General features: G+C 45.3%; 1 protein-coding gene across 4 annotated transcripts in view; it reads right to left on the bottom strand.

Moving 5' to 3' along the window:
* RAB3GAP1 (RAB3 GTPase activating protein catalytic subunit 1) overlaps nucleotides 1-21,877 on the bottom strand; it is a 70,025-nt gene that overhangs the window by 16,954 nt on the left and 31,194 nt on the right. For all 4 annotated transcript variants that reach the window (XR_012905137.2, XM_075933288.2, XM_075933289.2 and 1 more), the window contains 9 exons: nucleotides 17,800-17,868; nucleotides 16,789-16,862; nucleotides 15,039-15,131; nucleotides 12,454-12,623; nucleotides 11,919-12,014; nucleotides 10,481-10,653; nucleotides 9,390-9,444; nucleotides 8,630-9,013; nucleotides 1,190-1,327 (listed from right to left, as the gene is read on the bottom strand). Coding sequence is in view for 3 of the 4 variants with exons in the window: in XM_075933288.2 (XP_075789403.2) it covers nucleotides 1,190-1,327; nucleotides 8,630-9,013; nucleotides 9,390-9,444; nucleotides 10,481-10,653; nucleotides 11,919-12,014; nucleotides 12,454-12,623; nucleotides 15,039-15,131; nucleotides 16,789-16,862; nucleotides 17,800-17,868 (1,252 nt within the window). In the remaining variant the exon portion in view is untranslated. The remainder of the gene's footprint in view (nucleotides 1-1,189; nucleotides 1,328-8,629; nucleotides 9,014-9,389; nucleotides 9,445-10,480; nucleotides 10,654-11,918; nucleotides 12,015-12,453; nucleotides 12,624-15,038; nucleotides 15,132-16,788; nucleotides 16,863-17,799; nucleotides 17,869-21,877) is intronic.

Genomic DNA, 21,877 nt, shown 5'->3' with positions numbered 1-21,877 from the left:
AGTTAAGGATGTTAAGTATCAACTAAATGACTAATCAAGTCGATGCATTTTGCATCAACTATTCAATTAGTCAATGGGGCGCCTCCACCTTTGAAGTGCAGCACTAGCCATAGGGCTGTTGCTATACTTCAAAGACAAAAGCGCCATGTGGAGCCCAGGGTCAGCTAGGATCTCCCCTGCTGATCCCGGGCTCCACACGGCACTGCCACTTTGAAATGCCACGTGCAGCCTGGGAACGCCCCAGCTGGCCCAGGCTGCACTTGGTGTTTCAAAGCGGCAGCGCTGTGTGGAGCCCGAGGTCTGGCCCCAGGCTTCAAGCAGCACTGCCATGTTGAAGTACCCCCTCTTCTCCCTCCCCCCTTGCTGATAGAGGCAGCAAGTGGGGGAAGAGGGGAAAGCAACTAGTCGACTATCCTATCAACCATCTGATAAGCATTTGTTTATTGGATAGTTGACTAGTACTTCACATCCCTAATACAGGTTTACCATCTTTTTCAAGCAAGTTCAAAATTAAGTCTTTGTCTTGTTGCATGTGATTCCCTTCTGCATTAGAAAATGAGATTTACAAATTCTTGTGATTTGGGAAGAAAAACAGACCTATTACACTGGAGATAGGAAAAAAAATCATGCTGTCATCACTCAGTGCCTGAAAAAGTCAGAGACTACATTAAAACACTTTCTAAACTAAGCTTTGGTTTGGTTACTAAAGCAGGTAGCAAACAACACTTGCCCAACAGCTTATTAAATGAGAGCAGCCTATTAACTTTTATTTTACAAGTCAAACTCTCCCACTAACTTATAAAGCCTCATTTAATAGCACAATTGATTTCTGTTTCTACATTGTCACCAGAATGCTAGAACTGAAGAAGGCAGGGTTTTCCTTGCCAAATCAAAAGTTATATTTTACATCACTACTTTATGTTTTCAAATAACTTGAACTACAAAAATTACTATGAAGTGCTGCATCTCCAAATAGTTTGATACACTGACCTAATTTTACCAGGGGGAAATTAACAGATCTTAATTTTTAAGCTTTAGAAGAATTATAAACTGTATTTTTAAACTTATCCTGCTATTCTTTTCCTAAAACAGCAAGGGAAGAAAAACAGCTATCAGGATATCCTTCAAATTAGTCATCTTGCCCTATTTTCCCAGCTTGCTCATGTCAAAATAGTTCCAGAGCATATACCTTAAATGACTCCATATCTGAGAGTAAGCAAGCACTCTGCATACGTGCCCGAAGGTGAGCGCCTTCTGCCGATGTTCCCAGTTTAGCCAACACTTCAGACTGTTCTTCTAGCAGATCTTCTGTCATAGGTGCTGGCTCCTGTAAAGATGAAGGACTAGAGATTCACAAAAGGACTTTGGATACATCTACAATTGCAATGCTACAACTGCATAATGCCAACAGGCAAAACTGAACCTGGGACCTCTGGAGCTTAGGGCATGAGCCTCTACAGCTTGAGCTAATAACTAGTAAGCTCTCAGCTAACACTGAGCAAACTCATTCTCTCTTTGTAAGTAGCCTAAGTGCCACTACATGTGACAGTGAACCACACCCCAAAAGTGTGTGGGTTACATACTTCCCCCAGCTGAGGAAACACGTTCAAATTTTCAGAGACATCCCAGTTGAAATCCTGGATGAGCCCCCGCTTGTAACCACTTTGATACAGAGGTATCAGTGCGGGGACAGTGGGGGGGTGGCAGGAGCTGGTGCTTTCAAGGAATCAGCTTTTAAGCAGGCTCTCTGCAAGCACTTGCTCATGGGGAGCCGCAGCCACCCTGTGCTTCTGAATCTGATACAGTGGTTACACATTTACAGGGACGCCTCCCCCCCCCCCCCTCAAGAACACGCATCTTTAACATCCCTAAGGCAGCAGGGGGAGAGGCAAGGGAACAGGTGGCACCCTGGAGACTGTGCTGGGGGAGGGGTTCCCCCCAGCACCAGTTCCTTTCCCCGCCTTGCTGCCTCTCATAGAAGCAGCAGGGGGAAGGGACGCTGCACAGGGCATGGGGTGAGAGGGGACTCCAGCAATCCCCGCTTGTCCCGTGTTCCCAATGTAGTGCTTCAGCCTTTGAAAGAGCCCACAGGGCTGCTACCACATTTCAAAAGCTGAAGCACCACAGTGGGAACCAGCACACGCAGCTTCCACATTGTGCCTCTGCCTCTCCTGCCCCCAGCAGAGACAGTTCTGGGAGGAACCAGCTATTAAGCCGGCCCCCCTAGCACTAGCTCTTGCTGTCCTGCCGCAGGGGAGGAGGGAAGGTGGGGAGAGGAGTGACTAGTTGAGTCACTATTCAACTATCCGATAAATTTATGCTTATCAAATAGTCAACTAATCGCTTACATCCCTAATCCTAATATAAGTATTCCACTTTTAGGGTGTGTCTACACTGCACCAGACATCGAAGTAAGATTTGCATAGTTTAAATTGCATATTGCATAACTTATTTTGATGACATTTCAAAATAGCTTATTTTGTCATGGTCTACACAGCACCAAATTCCAAAATAAAGCACTATTCTGAAACATCCCTTACTCCTCGTAGAATGAGGTTTACAGTGACATTGGAATAGCAAGCACAAAATAATGGGCTTGCTGTGAAGATGTGGGTTAGGGTATCCCGAAATAGCGTTGCAGTGTAGACGTACCCTCAGTGTGTATGCCATTTGATCAGAGATTTTCATTAGCAGTGTCCATTTGGCCTGCACAAGTGCCATTAGTATCTTCGTACCGCACATAAAGGCCCTATCAGGCTGTGTGGGTGAACCTGCCCGTCAGTTTTTTTTTCCACTGTGGTGTCTCATGGGAAACTCCAAAGCAGAGGGGAAAGAGGGCAGGTAGTGAATGACTCATAGGGACACACATCTCAAAAAGCCACTGCTACTGCACAAAGTGAATCATCTCTTCGACCAGTGTTTTGTGCCAAAAAAAAAAAAAAAAAATCCACACAAAATATTTTAAAATTCCACAAAATTCTGTATATTATCAAAACAATACCAATTTCAATTATTTTGGTAATTTATTTGAAAATATGTCAGCAACTATGTCTACAACAAGAGAAACAAAAAAAAAATTCCCCCAAGGACAGTGGTTCTAAAACTTTTTGATCCGTGGACAACCTGGCTCAAAGAAACCTCTCCACGGATCACCAGTTGCTGATGGAAACTCGCCACTAATTACATAATTATACCCTAGACATTTTGCTTGTACTGCAGCAAAGGAGAATGATTTAATTTAAATTATTAAACAGATTAAGTGTTTTCACATTCCCATGTTAATCAAACTTCATTTTAAATAAAGTAAAATATTGATGTTCAACACAAAAGGTTTTAATGTTTTCTTTATTTATGGCAGGGGCGGGGAAACTTTTTTGGGTCACTGGCCCACAGAGAAATCAGCTGGGGACCACACAAGTGAGAAGCAAAAAACTCCTCCAAAACTCCCAGCCCTTACTGATGTGTCCATCAACTGAGACACCTCACTCCTCTGATGCTCCTGTCTCATGGTATGAGGGGAAAGGAGAGGGAGGATTGAGGGTAAGGGTTTCCCATAGATCAGATTTACTTTTCTGGGGTTCCAGAGTTAGTGGATGTGGTACGCCCCTTTAACTCTGGGATGGAGACAAAAATGAAGGGTTCAGTGTGTGGAACAGGACTGCCAGCTAGTGGGATAGGGATGGGGTGCAGGATGCGAGGTCTGGGTGGGAGGTGGGGTGCAGAAGCAGGCTGGGAAGAGGGTGTTTGGCCAGGGTGGAGGGAGCAAGAGCAAGGGAGGTGCAGTATGTGGCCTGGAGGGAGGGTGCAGGAGCAATGGTGGATACTGGAGCACGATAGGAGTATGTGTTTGGGGTGCAGAGGACTTGGGTTACATGGGGTTGAAGGAGGGATGGGCTGGGATGGGATGCCACAGACTTACTCTGGTTAGACCTTACCTGGCTCCTAGCCAGCAGCCCAGCAGGTTCCTTAGCCAGGGTCACTGTCTTCCAGCCCCTGTACATGTTCAGATCAGTTGCAGGAGCCATGTTTACTTCTCTGAACTGAATGCTGAGAGCCCAGGGGGATGAGGAATGAAGGGCAATTCACATGCTGCCTGTCCTGCAAACAGACAGCTGCTATTGGCTTGAAATGGCCAATGAAAGCTACTGGGGGCTGGAGCAGCATGAGAAGCCTCTTCTCCTCCTCCCTCCAGGTTCTCAGGGTTCAGAAACACAGGTGGCCCCACAGGTGGCTTCACTGAGTGTGTGTGGAGGTGGGGAGGCAGGGAGCCAGTTGAGACTCTCAGTCCCATCCAGGCCTCAGATTATATTTTGCCCAGCCCTGGTGGAGGGGAGGAGTGAGGTGGATTGGGGTGCAGGGTCTGAGCATGGGGGGAGCTGTTTACCTGACTCTGAGCCCTCATGGGTCCCAAGCATGGTCTCCCACTTCTCCCATTGGCAGCAACTGCAGCCAATGAAAGCAGCAAGGAAAGCTTGTCATTATGGTGGCATTTCCCCAGCGAGCTGGGCAGAAGGGAAGTGAGAAATGGCAGCATAGAGCCGTTTGTTCTCCCTCCCTTCTTAGAGCCCGTCCAGGGGGTGTCAGGGCTTCTCCCCCCCCCAAGTGGCTGGAAAAGCTCCCCTCCTCCCGCAAAAGTATTCGATTAATTTTATTCCTAATTTATTTTAAACTCTATGGCCAGATTGCCAACAGTGCTTGGTAAGTATTCAATGAGCTGAGTTGTGATTGGTCTTGTGGGATTGTTTTCTTGGCTTGCCTGCGGGAACACAAAATACAATGTTGTGCACGTGTGCATGCACGTGTGCGCGCACCTGCCACTTGAAAATCTGGTTCATGAATTCTTGGGCATCCACATTTGAAATTGCCTATGTGTGACCCTTCCCCCCCTTTAGCCCACGTGCGAGAACAGCTGTGGAAAGGGAACAGCAAAGGAGAGTCAAGGTTCCATGGCATTTTTGGTGAGACCTTTTGTTATTTCCAACATGCCCAATTCCATCACGTTGCTTGGCAGCTGGAAAGACCCCTTTTTTGGAAAGAAAAACTTCATTGCGCTGCCCATCCCCTCAAGAGGTGGGCAGGAGGGAGATGAGAAATGCCGCATGGAGCTGCTTGTGCTGCTCTCTCTTTTGAGCTGGTCTAACGGGGGTCAGGGATTTCTTCACACTTCCCTGCCCCACAGGAAAAGCCCTTCACACTCCCTCTGGCAGGGCTACTCCCCTCCCCCCCCTTCCCATGTGGGGAAAGCCCTTCATTATGCTGCAGTTCTGGAGTCCTGGGGTCAGAGCTTTCTTCAGACACGTTCTCTCACAGGGAAAGCCCTTCACACTCCCTCCCCACCTCTCCAATGGGGAAAGCCCTTCACACTCCCTCCCGGCTCCTCCTCCCCAGCAGGGAACGCCCTTCACATTCCCTCACTACTCCTCCTTCCCGGTGGACCAGAGCTGACCTGGGCGGGTGGGAGGAGAGAAACACAGCATGGAGCCACTTGTGCTGCTCCCCCTTTTCAGCCAGTCTGGCGGGGTCGGGGCTTTCTTCATGGCTGTTTAGTGGACACGAGGCTACAGTGCCAGTGCGAGCTCCCTGCTACAGGAGGAAGAAGGGGGGATTAACTTGAGCCTCAGACCGCTCGGGTGGCAGCCGTGGACCATTAATGGTCCACTTTGAGAATCATTGCCCTAGGAGTATAGGTTTCTTTAAACCATTATGGCGACCATGTTCCTGTTTCTCTGCCCCTTCCCCATCCCAAGCCCAGTTGGGGAGCCAGACACCCAAACCCTTCTTCCCACAGCCCAGCCGTGGAGTACACCCCCCACTCCAAACACTTATACCTTCTACCCCTCAGAGCTCAGCTGCGGGACACCTCCTTCCCCCAAGCCCAGACATCCATACCACCCAATTACAGGCTCAACAAAGCCACAGGGAGAAGCAGCCTGATGCTGTCCTCCCTTCAGGGCATGCCAGGAGCTTCAGATGCTGGGAACCTTCCTGTGTCTCTCCCTGCCCTTCCTCCAGCAGTGCCTTTTATTTGCAAGCTGGGGAGCTGGGAGCTGCCAGGTCTAGTGGCCCCCTGCAACTCTGCAGCCCATTTCTGCAAGTGAAAAAGGAAATTCTGCACAGAACATTAATTCTGCACAAATTCTGCATTGCATGGTGGTGTAGAATTCCTCCAGGAGCACTCTATGGGTACACTACTGCTTGGGAGTCACCGTGAGTATAATCCGATAGGAGAAAGGTGTCAATAACTGAAGAGACTGCCATCTGCAGCATGAGCTCAACAGATTTGGGGAATGGGAATATTTTTAAGGAGTAATAGCTATAGACTTTGATCTAGTCAAGTGTTCTGAAACACTAGTGGTAATGGAATATCAACATCCTGGATGCTAGTTAGAATACACTTGAAAATCCATTTAGAAAGTGTCTTTAAAAATGTGAGAACCCTTTGATCTCTCTGCAATCTGAAGAAATAGCCTGTTGGATTTACAAAATGGTTTAATTCTACACAGATGAAAGGATAACGCTGTCCTGGCATCTAGAGTATGAAGAACAGTCTCTTGGTTGGAGTACACAGTTTTGGAAAGAAAACTGGCAGACATATGGTCTGAATCACATGCAATTCAGAAGTTACAACAGGAAGAAACCTCAGCTGCAGCCATAAGAATGTGTTATTCTTGTGGAATGTTGTGAAAGTGAGAGTTTGCCTTTAACACACCAATCTCTTGAACTCTCCTACTCGAGGTAAAGGAAAACATTTCGTTGATAAATTCATTAGGGAACATAAATTCATCGCCATTGCTTCAAATGGGGTTGCCCCAAGCAGGTTATCCCTTTTTCTGTGGGAAGAGCTTCCCCAAACCTTTCATAAATTTAGCTACTATGGAGATTCTTCTGCTCATTACACCCTTCCCCAACCAACAATGACCCCATCCCAGTCTCCATTCCCCAGGTTTCTCATCCCAGTCCCCTTGCCAAACAGTCTTAGTTTCAGTCCTCCAAAGTCCCAGACCTCTGCCACTACCCTCCCAGGTGTCCAGTTGCCACCACCATCAACATTCCCCAACCACATAGGCTATTCCCAGTTTCCCTCCCTGGGCTTCTCATCACCTCTGAAACCAACACAAGATTTGCCAAATCTTTCTCTTCTTTCTTCCTCAATGATTTTCAATTCCAGTCCACCACCACCACCATCATCCCCCATCTGATCTTAGTCTCTTCACCCACCTACTGGCTCCCAGTCTCCTTGCCCAGCCAATCCTAATCTCACCTCTATCCCATTTTAGTCCCAGTCACCCCTCTCCTTACCCATGCCAAACTTCACTCTATCTACTTCTCCCAGAGGTCTGCCTCTTCTGCCTTCTGCACTGAGGTCAGTCAGCTTCTTCCTCCATAGTGCTTTGGGCAGAATAACATTGAAAGCACAAGGAAGACAAGCTTCCTCAAAGTTCAGGTATTTGGACCTGGAGATAGTACATTCCACAGTTCTGAGCTACAACTGCAATTCCAAGCTGAAGCATACTCAGTGTGAATAGTTTTTAGGGAATTTAGTTGTTAAAATCTAGTATGTCTTTAACTGAGCACATGCAAATTGTGATTCTTTCAAAGGCTTGTAAATTGGCCAAACTTGGTCAGATTGTCTTTGGGACAGTAAAGCTACATCTAGACTGCAAGCCTCTTTCGAAAGAGCGTCTAGACCACAACCAGTTCTTTCGAAAAAGCAATGCAGTCTGGATGCTCTCTTTCGAAAAAGCAGTTTGCATTACATAGCACCTTTTTCGAAAGAGCACTCTCGAAAAAAGGCATTCTTCCTCGTAAAATGAGGTTTTTTGCGGTCGAAAAAGCTTCCATGTTCTTTTGATTTACTTTCGAAAGAACGCAGCAGCAGTCTAGATGCAGGGAAAGTTTTTTCGAAAAAAGGCCACTTTTTTTAAAAAAAAAATCCCTGTAGTCTAGAAGCATCCTAAGAGGCACATTCTTGACATCAAGTCTATTCCAGGCCAAATTTCAAGTCTCTACTCTGAAGCGTGATGGTGCTAGAACTGTTCAAAGAGAAATGTTGCCAGAATTTTTTAACATGGCCAAAATAATGTGGGGTTTTTTTACCTTTATCCTTGGAAACAGCTGGATTTTCTTGGCTTAAGTTTTCCAACACATTCAACATGGAGCAGAAACCCAGCATGTAAAATTTTAGCCCTAACAGTTAAAAGTTTGAAGCAGCTGAAAACGGGGTCATATAGGCTACATCTAGACTGCAAGCCTCTTTCGAAAGAGTGGCTAGACTACAAGCAGATTTTTTGAAAAAGCAAGCCGCTTTTTCGAAAGAGAATCCAGACGCTCTTTCGAAAAAGCACAGTTTGCATTCAAATGTATGCTTTTGAAAAAAGGCGCTATTCCTCAAATTGAGGTTTACCACGATCAAAAAAAAACTGCCGTGTTTTTGATTAACTTTCAAAAGAACACAGCTGCAGTCTAGATGCAAGTGAAGTTTTTTGAAAAAAGGCTACCTTTTTCCAAAAAAACCTGTCGTCTAGACATACCCATAGTGGGAAATGCTACCATACCCACCAATAATTGGTTATAAAAGCAACTTGCTAAAAATTAACCTATAAGTATTGCTAAGCTACTACATTCTAACCTGTGTTATTGGAATGTAGAGAGGTTCTCCGGGATGCAGCAAAGTCAGCTTTCCATGTGGATGTAAGCGACCTTCTGGTTTTAAGGTTGCAGATTCTTTACTTCCTTCTTTTGTTCCTCCTTTCTTTCCATTTTCTTGTCCATTTCCTTTCAGTTCTTCTGTGTCACTGAGGCATTCATAAAATTCTTCTTCACTGTCACTCCATGATTCCCAAGATTTTCCAACCTCTCCTCTTTCCTTTTCAGTCTCCTTTTGATAATCTCCACCTGAATGGTCTACTGCTTTCCCAGTATCACCATAAGAACCACTAGGTGAACGATCAACAGTATATGCTTTTTTCCCCTCATCCCTTTCTTTCTTTCTTTCAATGCAACAGTTTAACATCTAGAAAGTTAAAAACAGTAACAAATTATTTCTAATATATTAATAACTATTCACTAATATACTTACATAATGGCAGCAATGCCATTTTACCACATACTGAAACCTATTAAAAACAGTATCAGAAAACTCTGTTCTAAAAGACAGCAGTATAATTAATATGAAAGAATGTGCACAGAGGCAGAGATTTTTTATCAGCTTTAAGAGAAGTGACCACTACCAGAAGCTACACTGAAATTGGAAAAACCAACTGCTAAAGATCAGAGTTAACGCTAACCATATAATGACTTTACATTGACTAAATATTTTATTGTTGTTTATTATACCTATGAGGAAAGAAGAATTAAGAAACAGATCAGTCTTAATTTGTGATATTTACCTGAAGTTTCTGATGCAGTAGACAGCATCTCAGATCTGGAGATCCATTAGCTAACCTGTAAAATGTTAAACTTACACATTTACCACAAAACATCTGCATTTATGACACTACTACATATTGGGAGCTGGTACTCTGAGTACAGGTCTGAGTACAAACATCCACATATAAAAACTAACATGGCAGCTACCCTATTAGGCAATATTTCAGTAGACAGGCCAAAGACTTAACAGGGCATGGGAAATGACCTACAGTACTTTCACCTGTACAGGTTGTTCCTCTAGGTCAGGGATGAGACAAATTGGGAGACTGTCCAGGAATACTTGGACTATCTCTGCCCATGATGTACCCATTCTGGGATTAAAAGGATATCAGTTTCAGGGCTAACAATCCAACACCTTTTACAAGAAGTAGACAGACTTTAATAGTAATTTTACAAGACAAAATTATACCAGAATGGTAACTAAAAACTTTTTAAATCCCATTTTACTGACTGATGTCACATTTCACACAAAAGGATGACTGTGTAGGAGCCACATACTCATCATCTCTCTGTTTGTAGGCCAAATTCCTGCCACAGTAGACACAGAGCAGGGCTACCGCAGTTGCTCAAAAAAGTAACCAAGTACCCAAAATGGGAGATGAGCATGAACCCAGAAACCAGGGGCAACTGCCCCCCTTTCTGCTTTTGTTCTGAGAGAACAGGAAGGGGTGTTATACTTTACTTTCCCAGCTGCCTTGGTTTTAATGTGAAATAGGGCGAGAGGGAATGTTGGCACCAATACTCCTTTTTAGATTCTCCCGAAGTTCTCTTGCCATAATAAAATGATGTGCCTTTCTACCTCTCCCTACCCCCTAAATTCTCTAGCTTTGTGGATCAAGGCAAGGCAACAGATGCTCCTTTCCTACCCCCTGTGCTTTGTTCCCTCATGGGAGGGAGTAGGAAGAGAAGCCAGGAGTATTAATTCAAATAGCGTACATCTAAAATCATTTTTGCAAGTCTGAAAAATCAGAGTATAGTTTAAAGTCACACCAAGTTATTCTTTTAACACAAACAATGGACATCTTCAGTCAAATTCCAATGGAAATCTTACCCTGGAATTAGATAATTTTTCTCCCATCTGCAGCGCATTTCCACTACAAATTCTTGCCAGAGATGTGCCACGCCTTTTACCCCTCCATGGTAGAAGTTGATCATACAAAGACATAAGGCCAGTTTGTAGGTCAGACTATCTGAAGGAGCTGATTTGAATTGATTGTAAAGATTCTACATTTAAAAAAACAAAAACAACAACAGAAAAACAGAAAATGACTATTTTTCAAACTTGATTTCACTAAAACACAAATTGGTATCTCTGTGTGTCAATGACAACAAAACTCAACTCTGCAAAAGTATTAGCCCTCAATGATAAGGGAGAAAGGGGAATGAAGACAGTTTTTGTTTTTGTAGACCAGTGGCAGGCAACATGCAGGGTTCTACATGTGGCCTGCAAGACATTTGGTTTACTGTTGCCCACACGCATGGCTGCCAGAGTCCTCTGATTTCCATTCATATTGTTGGGTGTTGATTGCACATAACATTGGCTGTGAGAGCCATGCACCCCGTCTGCATCCAATCACTGCTATAGTTCAACTGAGACACCTGCAAATTCTAGGTACACAAATGCGGTTAGCAAAACTACCCTATTCTAGGCGAATTTTAATTATGACAATCTGGCCCTCCTTCATCTCAGTTAGCTGCAAGATTGGCTCTTCCTCATCTCAGTGGGCTACAAATCTTGCCTCCCACTGAGAGGAAAAAGGGCCACTCATGCAAACGACTCACTAGCCCAGCTTGCCCATCACTGCTGTACAACCTCCACTAAAAACAACTCTTCTTCCAATCATTCTTTAAAGGCAATAAGAGAGATAGAGCAGTAATAGACTAAGAGAAAAGAAAGGGCAAATAGCAACACCTGCTGGTCAAACAAGAATATAGCTGGTTTTTAAGATTGCCTATTTTAAAGAACATTTAAAACAAACTAATGTAGATAAAAGATATTCCATCTGGCAAACTTTTTTGAGGTAATAAAGAAATCACTAAGGCTGTGTCTACATTGACATGATCTTGCGCAAAAACTTGCTGCCTGTCTACGCTGGTCGCAAGTTCTTGCACAAGTACACTGACGTTCTAATGCATGAAATCAGTGCTTCTTGCACAAGAACTATGATGCTCCCGCTCAGGGAGAAGCCCTCTTGCGCAACTGTTTTTGCGCAAGAGGCCAGTGTAGACAGGCAACATGAATTTCTTGCGCAAGAAAGCCCTATGGTTAAAATGGCCATCAGAGCTTTCTTGCGCAAGAGAGCGTCTACACTGGAATGGATGCTCTTGCACATTTCTTGTGCAAAAGCACATGTCAGTGTAGACGCTCTCTTCTGGAAGAGTTTTTGCACAAGAACTCTTCCGCAAAAGAGTTCTTGAGCAAGATCATGCCAATGTAGACGTAGCCTCAGGTTTTATATATTTCTCTTATTAATTTCAATTATACTTACATATTCTTCACTCTCTGGAGGAGGATTGTTTCTTGAAGTACTAGGCATGGCTTCAGATCCATCTGTTAGTTTGTCAGCGGCATCAGGAAATAAGAACTTGGAAGAGGGAGAAATATACCATATCAGTTTTTAGCACTTTCCCCACTTTTCCCTCACACAACTTAATTTTTTCTTGATAGAGTTGCTAATATGCTGTGATCAACTTCTTGAGATGGAACATTGATATTCAAACAGTGGAGGTTGTATATTATGCCTTTTGATACTCTTGAAATGGATGAGTGTTACTTTGGCTTGTCAAATCTCAGACAAATAGGTATAGCTGTCTGTCAATAGAAAAGATAACCTTCCCCCCTAGTGCTAGTGGTATCACCTTTGATTACTCTAGGTACGAACAGGACAGAATCTTCCAATCTAATGACAGTCATAATTAATCACTCTCAGTCAGCGAAAATATTTTTAATATTTTGTAAATCACAAACATAAAACAAAACACCAACATACACATGCACACACATGCGGAATGCAGTTTGCTTACCAACATAATAGTACTGAGGACTTCGTTATTTAATGGCGATTCATCTACACCTCTGTGTTTACGAATTTTTTTCTTTGCACTGTGAACCATGTTTGTGACAGACAATTTATGGATTGGAACTGGTGCTGGCTCTGTGAGCTTTGACAAAGCATGGGTTATATCAGCAACCTCTATAAAATAAGAAATTATTCATAATAAATTAAGAGTTCTAATCTATTATCTCAATTTATTTAGGATTTGCAATTCTAATGAACTTGTTAACCTATGCTCTGCAATTCTGATGCCCTGTCCACATCTGAAATTAACTGTTTTTAGAAACACTACTGCAAGGCAGAGTGAGATTATAAAGCAGCCACCAGAGTTCCTTGTTTACTTTAGAGCAGAGGTGGACAAAAGGGCCTCCATGGACCTGATCCGGCTCACAGAGGCCCTGCCACTCTGCCACCCCCAGGCCAATTAGGGGCTGAGGTCAGAGGAGCATGCAAAGCTTCCACCTGCCCTGCCAGGAGCACACATTGCTTTGAAGCGCCATGTGCTGCCTGCGGAGTGGGTGGAGACGTCACGCGCTCCCCCGCCACCAAGCCCTTTGTAGCCCAGTGGCAGGAGAATTGTGCAAAGTTTCCTCCTCCCTCCCCCCGGCACCGTGAGGAGTACACAGCACTTCAAAGTGCCGTATGCTCGCACAGAGTAGGAGCAGGCCAAAGGAAGCTTCTCACAGCTCCCTCTGCCCCCAGACCCTGATTGGCCTGGTAGCGGGGGAACACGCGAAGTTTCCTCCTGCCCTTCCAAGAGCACACAGCACTTTTAAGCACCACGTGCTGCTCGCGGGGCGAGGGAGACATCACACTCCCCTGCCCCCAAGCCCTGATTGGCCTGGGGGCGGTAGGGTTGCCAGGTGTCTGGTTTTGAACCAGACAGTCCAGTATTTGAGCTTTCTGTTCGGGAAACAAATTGAGAAAATATAAGTGACAAATTATAAATGTCCGGTATTTTTTAAGTAAGATGTAATGTAGATTGTGATGTAACGTCGCATGTGTCCGGTATTTTTGTTAAAACCATCTGGCAACCCTAGGGGGCGGGGGAGCTATGCAAAGTTTTCTCCACGCGCCCTGCCCTGTGAGGAGCGCGCCGCACTTCAAACTGCCATACGTTCACGTTGGGCAGAGACAGGAAGAAGGAAGCTTCACACAGCTCCCTGATTGGCCTGGGGAGTGCACGAAGCCTCCTCCCACCTTGCGAGGAGAACGTGGCACTTTGAAGTGCCAAGTGTTCCTGGCAAGGCAGGGGTAGGGTGGGAGGAGGCTTTGCGCACTCCCCCACCCCCAAGCCCTGCATAGCCTCTTCCTGCCCTGCCAGGGGCATGGGAGCCTAGTGGGAAAGGGGGCAAACGGGCTCCCCCACCACCAGACCAATCATGCTCTGGGCATGGGGAAGCCCAGAATCATCCTGCTCCTGCCCCTCATGGGGTGACCCAGGGCCACTTCAAAAATTTTTGAAGTGGACCCCGGCCAAAAATTATTGCCCACCTATGCTTTAGAGATTGAAGAAAGGACAGGATTGGCCATGCTTGTTAATGGCTATCCTCTATTGCCCAATGCAGAACAAATTACAGTGGCCAAGTCTACAAAGAAATTAGACAAACTGTCCTATCCTCAAAATAAGATGTTACAATGTAAGTGAGCTAGTTTTAGGAGTATAAAGGAAGTGAAAACGTGAATTTAAAAAGAACCTAGGAAAATTATGTAGATGAAAATCCACTGATTATCCAATATCAAGGGGGAGTACAACATCTGATTGATGGACCATGGAAAGGACTTCCTGATCAAAACCAAGAGAAAAGAAAGGAATCTGGTTCCCAAAGGACATGCTGTGAGAAGACAATCTTGTAAGCATGTCTACACTGCTATGAAGGCCCTGGCTTCCAGCTCAGGCTCAAGCCTAACTCCCTTCCATCTGCTAACCCAGGGCTTGCATCCAGCATCCCAGAACCTCCGGGGTAGAGGGTCTGAACCTGAGTCAAGCCACAACTCACAGTTCAAACCCTATTGCTTTACATTATAGACACAGCACCACAAGACTTGTGCTCTATGAGTTCACTAAAAGTAACCCACAACCCCATGGGTTGATTTTCTTTGTTCTCTGGACAGTCAAATCTGGTGCACACTGGTTCTTCTTTCTTGGGGAAAAACTGAGCGGCTGCATTTTGGGAGGAATTAGGAAGTCTGGGATACGGGTGGTTGGACTCAGCTCTGCATAATGCAGTGTAGACAATTCCTAACCTGAGGTGTACACATTCAAGCCCTAGGTTAACAAATCCAGTGTCTGCTAACTCATGTTCTACTAACCTTACGCTTACATTACAGTGTAGACATACCCTAAGAGACAAGCTAGATCTGAGTGTGGGAAGAAGAGTTAGAATTTGCCTATAATACTCCCTGCTAAGAAAAGCTATTGGTTTCCCCTAGAGCTGTAAAATAATAAATCTAGCTGATGTCATGAATAACCAGGACAGTAGAGAAGTATTATTTTAATTAGATCACTTTTCCAAGTTATGACTTTAAAAAATTAAGAATAAAGATGTCTACCTTTTCCATCTTCTTCAAATGTAGATCTTCCAAGAATCTCATCAGTTGATTCCTTCCGACGACAAAGTTTGAAGAATTCAGTAAGAAAGTCACCTACAAATAATACAATTGTCTAAATATTTAGCTGGAGAAGATACTATAACAAATTAATCATAGCATATGTCCTTTTTCCTCATTGCAGGAGTCTCTTGGGGAAAGGGAGAGAAGTGTTAATTATTTTGACTATTAATCTGAGAAATGTACCTATTAATATCTGTAGGCCATGTTTTACATTAGGGATGTTACATAACGTGTAACTGAATAGTGGTGTAATCACATCAAATTTTAGCTGTTACACAACTATTCAATAGTCCTCTGTATCAGAGGCAGTTGCGTGGGTTAGCAGGTGGGAACCAGTCCACGAGGGGAGCCAATTTAAAAACTGACTTCCTGCACAGACTGTTTCCCTCCTGCCACTCCACATGACAGCAGCTCCTGTCCACAAGGGATATAAGGTCCCTGCGGATGAAGCTGCTCCGCAGCAGGATCCCCTCTCCATGCGGAGCTCAGACCCACCCATCTCCCCCACACACACAGACAGAGACTACTGCCACGGAGCAACCTCTTTCCGTGGTGAGTCCAGGCCCACCATCAACATAGGCTGCTTCGCAGCAGCTCCCTCCACCCCCACCACAGCACTGCTGCCTCTGATGGGGGGAGAAGAGGTGGGTCGGGTCCGTGGAGCCAGCACACATAGAAAGTTCTTAAAACGAGAGTCGGCTCTCTCCTGTCCCCCTCACCCTCCACACTGCTGCCTCTCTATCAGATGGAGCAGCGCGAGGGGGGGAAAGGGGTCATTGGCTCTGATACAGAAGCAGTGGGGGGGGGGGGGAGGGAAATGCATGTAGCCAGGCGTATCAGTTAATCATGTAGTCATCTATGCGTTGGCATCCCTATTTTACACATTTGTGGATCAAATCTACTAAATTACAGCTTAACTAGAGTGAACCAACTCCAACTAAAAAGCTAACAACAACCTATTCCAAGAATCAGAAGGGTAGCCGTGTTAGTCTGAATCTGCAAAAGCAGCGAGGAGTCCTGTGGCACCTTATAGACTAACCAAAGTGTTGAGCATAAGCTTTTGTGGGCAAAGACCCACTTCATCAGATGCATGTTGAAGTGGGTCTTTGCCCACAAAAGTTTATGCTCCAACACTTCAGTTATTCTAAGAACACATCCAAAACTCAGTTAATGCAGTGCCTCACCCTTTGTAGCCTGCTCTGCTTTTCTGGGGATGTTATCTCAACAAGGAAAAGGAATTCCAGAGTTAAGAGCCCGTATTAAGAAGAACATCATGCCTCCATGATTTACAAATCTAGTAAATGTCACCTAGTGAGCCTGACCTGATCACATATTTAGGATGGACATAGGAAGAAACCATCTCTCAGATAAAGATTCTAAGCAATACAGTGCTTTACAGAACAAAATCAGCATGGGAACCTTAGCCAGAACTTAGTGAAAGCTGAGTAGTACAGTTTTATTAGACCTGTGCATCAAAAAAAAAAATCTGTCTTTTCTACACTTAAGGGCTTGAAAGACAGCTTAATTTGAAGTCCATTCAGACAATGAAAGAAATCAGGAAATTCTGTGCTTACAATTAAGAAAAATTATGAAAAAAAATGCAGAATCACAAGGGATTAGGAGACTGGTCATCTATTCAACCCTAAACTTCATCTCCTCGCTGTTTAAAATGAAGTTAAAGATGTCTTACCTAATAAGCACTGAGGATTATCTGCTTTTCTGACTCTCACAGACCACTGTGGTGCTTGAATGGGATCCAAGTCACTTTAAAAAAAAAGTGCTAATTGTCAAAAAACAGCATTAGGGGATATTATTGCACCATGTATAATCAAATGGTTTTCAGAATTGCAAGGTAAGAGCTAAGTATATAAAACAAAGAAGTTGGCCAAACTAAGTTATAGAAGTCATAATATAAGTTGCATTTTGTACATTAGAATAATGCTGAAGTGAAGAACAAGACAAAGAGAACAACATGAATTAAGTGAGAAAAATTAACAACAGATGGAAGTCTTAATAAACAAGGATCCTGTTTTCACACATGCGTCTAAAAAGTCAGAGAAGACAAATACAAAAAAAAATAGGCACTATCTAAAGCTAAACAGAATGTATTTCAGCGTTTAACATATGTCTTTAAAGAACATTTAATTGTCTATGTATGTTTTCCTCCTAAAGTTTCCAAAACTTAGAACCACTCACCACAAAATGAACAATTAAAGTGCTAGCATTCTTTTCTAAAATAGGTCAGTGCATACTGCTGACCATGCTTGCTATATGAAGTAGAAAGCAGAGATGATATCCCGTTCTTCTGCAAACACAGCTATGGGCTTAAGTAACTCCTTTGCCTTCTCAGGTTCACTAATGAGGCATCTTTCTTCCTCTGAAGGCTAGACCAGCACCCTTAAATCAATTAATAAAAGAGAGCCAAATGGAAACTAGAGAGAGAATTAATGCAAGACAGGAGCACATGTACTATGTATACAGAGATCAGCATGTAATGGTCTTTTGCCAATGCACACATAGGAAAAAATTATTAGAAAACAAATGGTTCTGAAATACTCTTATCTGAGTAATACATTCATCAAGGAATTAAAATAAAAGTCTTAGACCTTTAAACTCTAGGTGGCATTAAAATGAAACAGGCTGTTAATAGATGAAGAAAAAACATTTATTAATTCATACATTTACAAATACACATACTTACGAATAAACATCATTGTCCACAATTATACCTTCTGTTAGATGAGGCCATGTAGCTGCCAAATGGAGTTCACTGAAACAGCAAAAACTTAGCATAAATGATGCTAGACTGAGTATTGAGAAGCAGTGGAAGAGAGTTTCAAGTCATAAATGACAGTTAATCTCCCCTAGCTTCCACTGAAATTCACTGGAAGTTAGGGAGCTAATTGCCATTTATGCCTTCAAAATCTCTCCCTTTGTAACCTAGCACAATAAATCCTTGAACCAAATCCATGATTACAGTTTTGTTACATGTATTGTATTCTGATTTCAGGGTTTTATTACTGAATTTTGTGTTAAAATTGAAGTCAAGTCTTTTTTGTTTTGTTTTTAAAACTTTGGGGGGCTCGAGGGATATAAAATTCATACTCTATTGCTCAAAAGAGCAAAAATATTAAAATATATTTTTAATGCAGACAAGTTGACATGCTTGCACTGACTACACAAAATGTATTTCTATTATACTGTGCCCATCACCCAGTATGTGAATTCCTTTTAACAGCGCATTAAATAAATAATGTGACTAACATCCATCTTATAGAGCTCTTTCCCCAATTCCTTTCCCTATAGGAAAAGGGAGGGAGTTTTTCATTTTGTTTTGTTTTTTAATTGTATGTATACGTTATGTGTGCAGCTTCAAGAGTGGGGCAATAGGAAAGAAGAGGTTACTTACCTCGTAACTGTAGTTCTTCGAGATGTGTTGCTCATGTCAATTCTGATTAGGTGTATGCGCGCCACGTGCACGGCTTCCGGAGCTTTTTTCCCTGAGCAGTATCCATAGGGCCAGCAGAGAGCCCCCTGGAGTGGCGCCCGGTATACCAGTGCATATATACCCCTGTGGCCCCTCCACCCCCTCAGTTCCTTCTTGCCTGCTCCTTCTGACAAGGGGAGGTAGGTGGGATGTAGAATGGACATGAGCAACACATCTCGAAGAATTACAGTTACGAGCTAAGTAACCTCTTCTTTTTCGAGTGCTTGCTCATATCCATTCTGATAAGGTGAATCCCTAGCCATTCCCCTGGAGGTGGGGTCAGAAGGTGACTGACTATACTTCTGCAGATCTTACGACTGCCCTCCCCACAGCAGCATTCCCTCTAGCCAGCTGCGTGATCACATAGTGCTCTGCAAACGTATGCACGGATGAGCACGTTGCTGCCCTACAGATTTCCGAGATCGGCACATGCGCTAGGAACGCCGCCGATGTCGCCTGAACTCTCATGGAATGGGCTGTTATGTACGGCGGTGATTTGCCTGCGCCCTCATAGCATTCCCAGATGCAGGAAATAATCTATGAAGACATACGCTGCGCCGAGACTGGCAGTCTTTTCATCCTTTCTGCCACTGAAATAAACAATTGTGGTGACTTACGAAATTCTCACGTCCTATGTAAAACGCTAAAGACCTCCTAACATCCAGACAGTGAAAGGCCTCCTCCCTGGGTGTGGAGTGTGGCTTGGGGTAAAAGACTGGTAGGTAAATGTCCTGAGATAGGTGGAAGTGAGAGACCACCTTGGGTAGGAAACCTGGATGGGGACGCATCCTCACCTTGTCTTTAAAGAACACTGTGTAAGGGAGCTCTGAAGTCAGTGCTCTAAGTTCTGACACCCTCCTAGCCGAAGTAATGGCTACCAGGAAGGCTACCTTGTAAGACAAGTGCTTCAGGGAGCACAAGGCCAGCAGCTCGAACGTGGGGTCCTGCGAGGATTTGGCGTCGTTTATGAGAAGGCTGAGGCTCGCGAACAACGCCCTTGCCCTTCGATTTGGTCTTGCACCTGTTCCTGAGATGTGCCCCTTATCAACCAGTTGTCTAGATAAGGGAACTCTTGAACTCTGTGTCAGGGATGTGGCTACTACGGCCATACATTCGGTAAACATCCTCGGCGCTGTACATAAGCCAAATGGGAGGACCGTAAACTGGAAATGGTCCTGTCCCACCACAAACCTGAGAAACTTTCTGCAACTGGGGAACACCGAAATGTGGAAGTAAGTGTATTTGAGGTCGAGAGCAGCGTACCAATCTCCTTTCTGGAGCGAAAGGATGATGCATGCCAACGTCACCATCCTGAACTTCGCTTTCCTTATAAATGTGTTCAGATTCCTTAGATCTAAAATGTGACATAGGCCACCCTTCACCTTGGGAATAAGAAAATACCGGGAGTAAAAACCCCTTCCTCTCAGCACTTGCGGAACCCTTTCTACGGCCCATAGGGACAATAGGTTGGACACCTCGTGACCCAAGAGGGTCTCATGAGAGGGGTCCCTGAAAAGGGACCGGGGGAGAGGGGCAGAGGACAGGGTATGAGAGGAAAGGGATAGTATACCCGTTTTACCAGGTCTAGGACCCAACAGTCCGACATGATCTTTGACCATGCCTGGTAAAACAGGGAGACACGGTCTCCGAAGGGTAGATTGATAGGTGCCACTGGTACTCTGCTCTCTAGCATACCTTCAAAACGAAGGCTTGGTCTGCTGGCCAGGGGATGGGCCAGCTCCCCTTTCAGAATCCAACCTAGGGCCTCTGCACCTATTTCTAAATTGGTCGGGACAGCCGTTGTTACGTCCCCTTCTGTGGCCTCTGACCGTCCTCTGTCCTCGCTGGAATGGTCTCTGGTATGGTCTAGGGTTAAGGGGTCACCTCTGGGGTGCTGGGGTATGTATCCTGAGCGATTTCAGCATCGCCCTCGAATCCTTTAAGCTGTGAAGCTTAGAGTTGGTCTGCTGGAAGAACAGACCCGACCCTTCAAATGGCAGGTCCTGAATGGTGGTTTGCACCTCAGATGGGATGCCAGACATCTGCAGCCATGCGCTACGCCTCATGACCTGAATCCAACGCGTCCAAGGCTGCTTGAAGAGACGTGCGTGCCACCGCCTTTCCTTCCTCCATAATTGCCCCAAATTCCTGCCGGGACTCAGGGAGAAGCTGGTTTCCAAACTTTTGCATCGATGCCCAGGTATTAAAGGCATAACGCCCCAGCATCACTTGCTGGTTCACGATGCGTAGCTGTAGGCCTCCCATGGTGTAGGTTTTTCAGCCTAGAAGGTCCAGCTTCTTAGGGTCCTTTGCCTTTGGTGTCGGGCTGGGGGACCTTGGCGTTCCTTTTGTCCCACCGCCTGCAATACTATAGACCCCGAGGCTGGGTGGTTAAACAGTTGTTCATGCCCCGCTTGCGGCACGTAATAGCACCTCTCCACCCCCTTCTGTGTTGGTGCAACTGAGGCTGGCGTCTGCCACAGGGTCTTTGACAGCTTGTCCACCGTCTTGTTTAGTGGGAGCACCACACGACCAAGACCCGCCACTGTCAGGATATCGACCATGGGGTCCTGGTCCTTGTGTACCTCTTCACAGATGGGGGCTGGGGTGTTGAGTCTACCAGAGCCTCATCCAGTGAGGAAGATGAGGACTCTCTTGGGTGACCTAATTCTTCCGCACCCTGCGGTGCCTCTGGTTCCCCCCTAGTCAAGGAGCTCGTCTGCAGCAAGCCCGGTGGGACCGTGGTCCCTTGCCCTTGGCTGATCACCAGCAGCCTGGGCAACGCCACCGTGAGTTGGCCCTCTTCTGATGGTGGGGCTCGTAGTGGAGTGACCAAGGGGGCCCTGCTCCTTCGGGACGAACCGGCGACTGACACCGTAGAAGGGGGCCCTTGGGCCTGATGGTATGCCCAAGGTGTCCAGAAGGGCCACTGTGGTTGCCCTTGGGTCTGCCACTGCTGCTGGTCTGCTGCTTCCCGGTGCCCAGATCTGATACTTGAGTGAGATCTATGTTGGGACTGGGACCTATATGATGACCTGGCTGACGACATGGACTCTGTTTCAGACTCTGAAGAATAGTCCGATGCCGACTAGGGAGGAGCAGAAGACGCTTACACCCTCTGGTGTGCCGCCATAGCTGATGGCTTTCCCCTATGACCTAGGCGCGGTGCCGGGGAGGCATCTGTTGCGTCAGCATGGTACCCAGCTGCATCTAGTAAGCCGGGAAGTATTCCTGCAGTGCCGCTGCTGACTGCGGCACCGCGGTCTGCTGCGGCATCGGTGCTCCCAGTCCG

This window comes from Pelodiscus sinensis, chromosome 7 (assembly GCF_052426305.1).
Source record: "Pelodiscus sinensis isolate ZL-2025 chromosome 7, ASM5242630v1, whole genome shotgun sequence".
In the NCBI taxonomy this organism is placed as follows: Eukaryota; Metazoa; Chordata; order Testudines; family Trionychidae; genus Pelodiscus; species Pelodiscus sinensis.
This window is presented reverse-complemented; position numbering and strand designations above follow the sequence as displayed.